This window comes from Temnothorax curvispinosus, unplaced genomic scaffold, assembly GCF_003070985.1.
Source record: "Temnothorax curvispinosus isolate PA1 unplaced genomic scaffold, ASM307098v1 QBEX01015501.1, whole genome shotgun sequence".
Lineage (NCBI taxonomy): Eukaryota > Metazoa > Arthropoda > Insecta > Hymenoptera > Formicidae > Temnothorax > Temnothorax curvispinosus.
Genome location: NW_020225281.1, coordinates 164,077 through 167,939, shown reverse-complemented (window position 1 = coordinate 167,939; position 3,863 = coordinate 164,077). Strand labels below are relative to the sequence as shown.

Genomic DNA, 3,863 nt, shown 5'->3' with positions numbered 1-3,863 from the left:
GATCTCCATCGATTGTTGATCAAAATATAATCGATTTGGTTTTTGGTACGGTTATCTGGTGACGTCCAGGTGTATTGTTTTCTTATATGTTGTTTGAAGACTGTATTGGCAATTGTAAAGTTATTATCAATGCAGAACTGGATAAGCCTGTCACCTCTTTCGTTTCGAGTTCCTATACCGTATCTTCCAACTGCGTTGCGAATGTGGTTATCGTTATCGGTGCGTCCCACTTTGGCGTTCCAGTCCCCCATGACTACTGTGATTTCTCGGTTAGAGGTTTTCTCAATGGTTGCTTGCAGAGAGCTATAAAAGTTGTCTATATCTTCTGCATCCGCGTCGGCCGTCGGTGCGTAGACCTGGACAAAGTTCAGTACGCAAGGTGCTGCCTTGATGCGAACAGATATTATGCGATCGCTGACAGTGTCATAGCCAAGGACGGAACCAACCAGCCCGCTGGGTATCACAAAAGCCACACCGTTGCGGCTTGTGTCGTCAGATCCGGAGAAGTAGACCGCATGACTGTTGCTTAGGAAGTGACCCCTCCCTCGCCAGTGAGTCTCAGAGATTCCTGCCATCCTCACATTACACCTCATGAGTTCCCTCTTCACTATATCCAGCTTTCCTACTTGTCGAAGTCCTCGAACATTCCAGGTTGCCAGTCGGCATTCAGCACGACCACTGAATTTTTTGTCATCTCTGGTCGCATATTTCGCATGTGGTGCCCAGTGGTCCACACCCCCATGCCCGGTAGTCAATTTTCCACTGTCTACCCCGGACGCAAGACAGCGCCGATCGTCAGTCGGGTCGCCAGACAAACTAGATTCATTTGTCGACATTTGCATAGTGCTCATGGGAGTGATAGTGCAGTAGATTCCCCTGCCTTTCTGCACCGCAGTATTCCGACCGTTTAAGACTGCTTCAGTCACGCTTGGGATAGCTTGCTCCTAGGCCATTCCGAAGTTATTCTTCTTCTGCCCTAGTGCAATACTGATGGTTACTGCTGCCCTCCATCAGGTTCACCATATCTGGCTACCCTTACTTAGTTTGGCCTGCAGGTCAATGCAGTTTTCCGGGGTGTAGCACTGGGAGCCATAAGTAAGAGTTGGGTTCCATACGAGGACCAGTTACCTCGAGCCATCCCTCGCGGATACGCTGGATGTGACCGCTCTCAGTCAAAGGTGCTACCTCTATATCGAATCCCCTTACACCCCAGAGATTCATTACGTTAAAAGGAAGGAAATAAAAGGCTGAAATTGGCCGCTCATGAATAATTAATATCGGCGACTGCATACGCGTGTGACGTTGTTTGAAAAGTTTGAGACAAAGCCGTCCTTATACTGTATTAAAAGAACGTTGAAAGAGTCGATAGAGGAAGCTCGCAAACAAGCTTCTTCGCCTATACGTACGCCGCCCGTGAATACCTTTATGTGCCATCCGGCGTTTTATATCGATCCAGCGATATAACGCCCCTGCCTAGAATCGAAAGGATCGCTTTCTCGAGCCATCCGGAGCCCCTTTTTTCACAGGCGTGACCGCGTATCGTATCGGATGACCGAGTTGGCGCGCCACCAAAACGCGAATGGCTCGGATGATTGTGCGAGATACTGAAGGAGAGAAAACGCTCGACCTTCGAGTTCGAATGTTCATATAAATTGGCCAAGTCGATGTTTGATCAATTCGCAAACGATCGAAGAGTTCGATCTTCAAATTCGAGAGAAACTAGAGTAATCAGCTTATTCGCCGCAAAAGATAGAAGATTGGAATAAATAGTATTTGTTAGTTCTCTCTCTCTTCTTTCCCTCATCGCTCATAACTTCGCCATTTCAACTAAATTCGCGTATATTCCATTTATTCGCACGAGAGAGAGAGAGATCTGAACAATTTTGAGGCGTGAGCTCTCTCGACCACACCGAAATAGGTATCCCAATCCATTTACCTTCCTCGTTGCTCTCGTCCTCCAGCGTCCATATCTCTTCCTCGTCGAAGTGAGCGTCTCCGCCACGATCCTTGCCCGGGAAGAACGCGTGCGCCAGGATTTGACCTTTGCCATCGAACGGGTATCCATCTCCGTGATAACCCCTGAACAATGCGCAGCGAGAATATTATCTGGCGTTCTGCCGAACGGGATCGTCAGTCGCCATCGGAATTAATGTCTATCGCGAGTTTGCGATTTTACACGGTTATGCAGCGTTATTATTACATCACACATGCGGTGCAAATAATTTCGAACGTCGATGTGAATTTCTAAAAGTTACGGCTGGAGCCCGAGCGCTTAGTCTGAATTTCTATCACCGTAAATATCAAAATCTGCTGATTTATATTATTATAATAATGATTTTAATAATTATTATTAATTTACGTTATATTATAATAAGATGCAATAATTTTAATTTATTCTATAATAATAAAATTTTAATCATTATATAAATTTAATTTATTCTAATTCTATTCAATGGCAAAACGGAATATAACCAGCGCATGAAATCGTCCAAAATGCATATACGTATATGTATACATGCAAAGGATAAATAGACTTTATATTGATTAAGTTTGAACTTGAATTAAACTTACCGGTGGAAATAGATCAGAATATCGGCGCGGTCGCTGTTGATCTCCTGGAAGGTGAGCTTGGAATTCCTGGCCCAGAGATCGAGGGCTTTGCTTAGCTCCAGCCGAACCCCGCCCGTGTCCAGGCCGCTAGGCTGCTCGGATCTCAAACTGCAAGAAAAAAAAACGAAAGGAATAAGTATTCCCGCGTGAGAGTTCGATCGATCGATTCGGCGACACGGAGAACAAACCGCGGCGACATAAATGGTAAATATTTACGCGGCGCTCGCCAAGACGATCAGCCGCGCCGGCCCCGGTAAACGCTAAACAAACGTACGTTGATCGATTGTGCCCACATGGCTCAAGTATTTACCTATTACTGATTACCTGGAAACACGCGATCGCCAACGTAAGAGCGATAGAAATGTGTCGCGCGCAAAATATTTTAGGACCGCGTCGACATTAACAATAAGTTTGACCAATGATCGGAATAATGTCGCGATTAGCCAAACATAAAATATATACGATTTGAATTTTACGATTGCGTAGCAATTGTGTGCATTTTAATTTCTACGTTACATAAAAATAAAATAATATTTTAATGAACTTTAATCCTGTATTATATGTAATAATTTATATAATATACTAATATCCGAGCTAATATCGCTTTGAAGGACTTATCGATTTGAAATATATTCTCTCTTTTTGTAAAACGTTCTCATCTTGTTTAAGTACATGATTTTAATTACACTGATTTAACAATTATGTTTGGCTGAAACGAAACCTTCATGTTTCACACTCTTTTTTTAAAGCATCTTACAAAAAATATCGTATTAATTATATAATTAATACGATATATTTTATACGGTATAATTTACCATATTTACGTATATTCATAAATATATTCCGGAAACAATTAATCTCGCTAAAAGCAAAAGTCTCTTATCTCTGCTTATTCGCTATCACAAAATTCTTCCGTTTTGAGTCATCTTTCTCCGCAATTATACTTCGAGCACAAAAACAGCTGTCTCACTTTCGGCTAGCTCGCTGCTATTTACACGAGGTTTCAAGTAAAAGAAGCCTCAAGTTTCTCGCGGCGCAGCGGCCGCGAGTTCGGCGCACGGAAGATACGAAAAGTTTCGCGACTCGTCAAGAGATAGATCACCTTCCCCTTTTTTTTTTAATTGTTGGAAAATACTCCAAATGCACGAAATAACGCGAGTACTCGGTATAAGTTAATAAAAAGCGGTGGCATAAATTAATTAAAAGTACCTCCTCTCTCTCTCTCTCTCTCTCTCTCTCTCTCTCTCTCTCTC

At 43.0% G+C, this 3,863-nt stretch overlaps 1 protein-coding gene across 1 annotated transcript in view; it reads right to left on the bottom strand.

Moving 5' to 3' along the window:
• Positions 1-3,863, bottom strand: part of LOC112465757 (matrix metalloproteinase-2-like) — a 199,529-nt gene that overhangs the window by 42,879 nt on the left and 152,787 nt on the right. Inside the window, exons 5-6 of the mRNA XM_025033478.1 lie at positions 2,572-2,718; positions 1,937-2,079 (exon numbers count right to left, since the gene is read on the bottom strand). Of these exons, the coding sequence (XP_024889246.1) occupies positions 1,937-2,079; positions 2,572-2,718 (290 nt within the window). The remainder of the gene's footprint in view (positions 1-1,936; positions 2,080-2,571; positions 2,719-3,863) is intronic.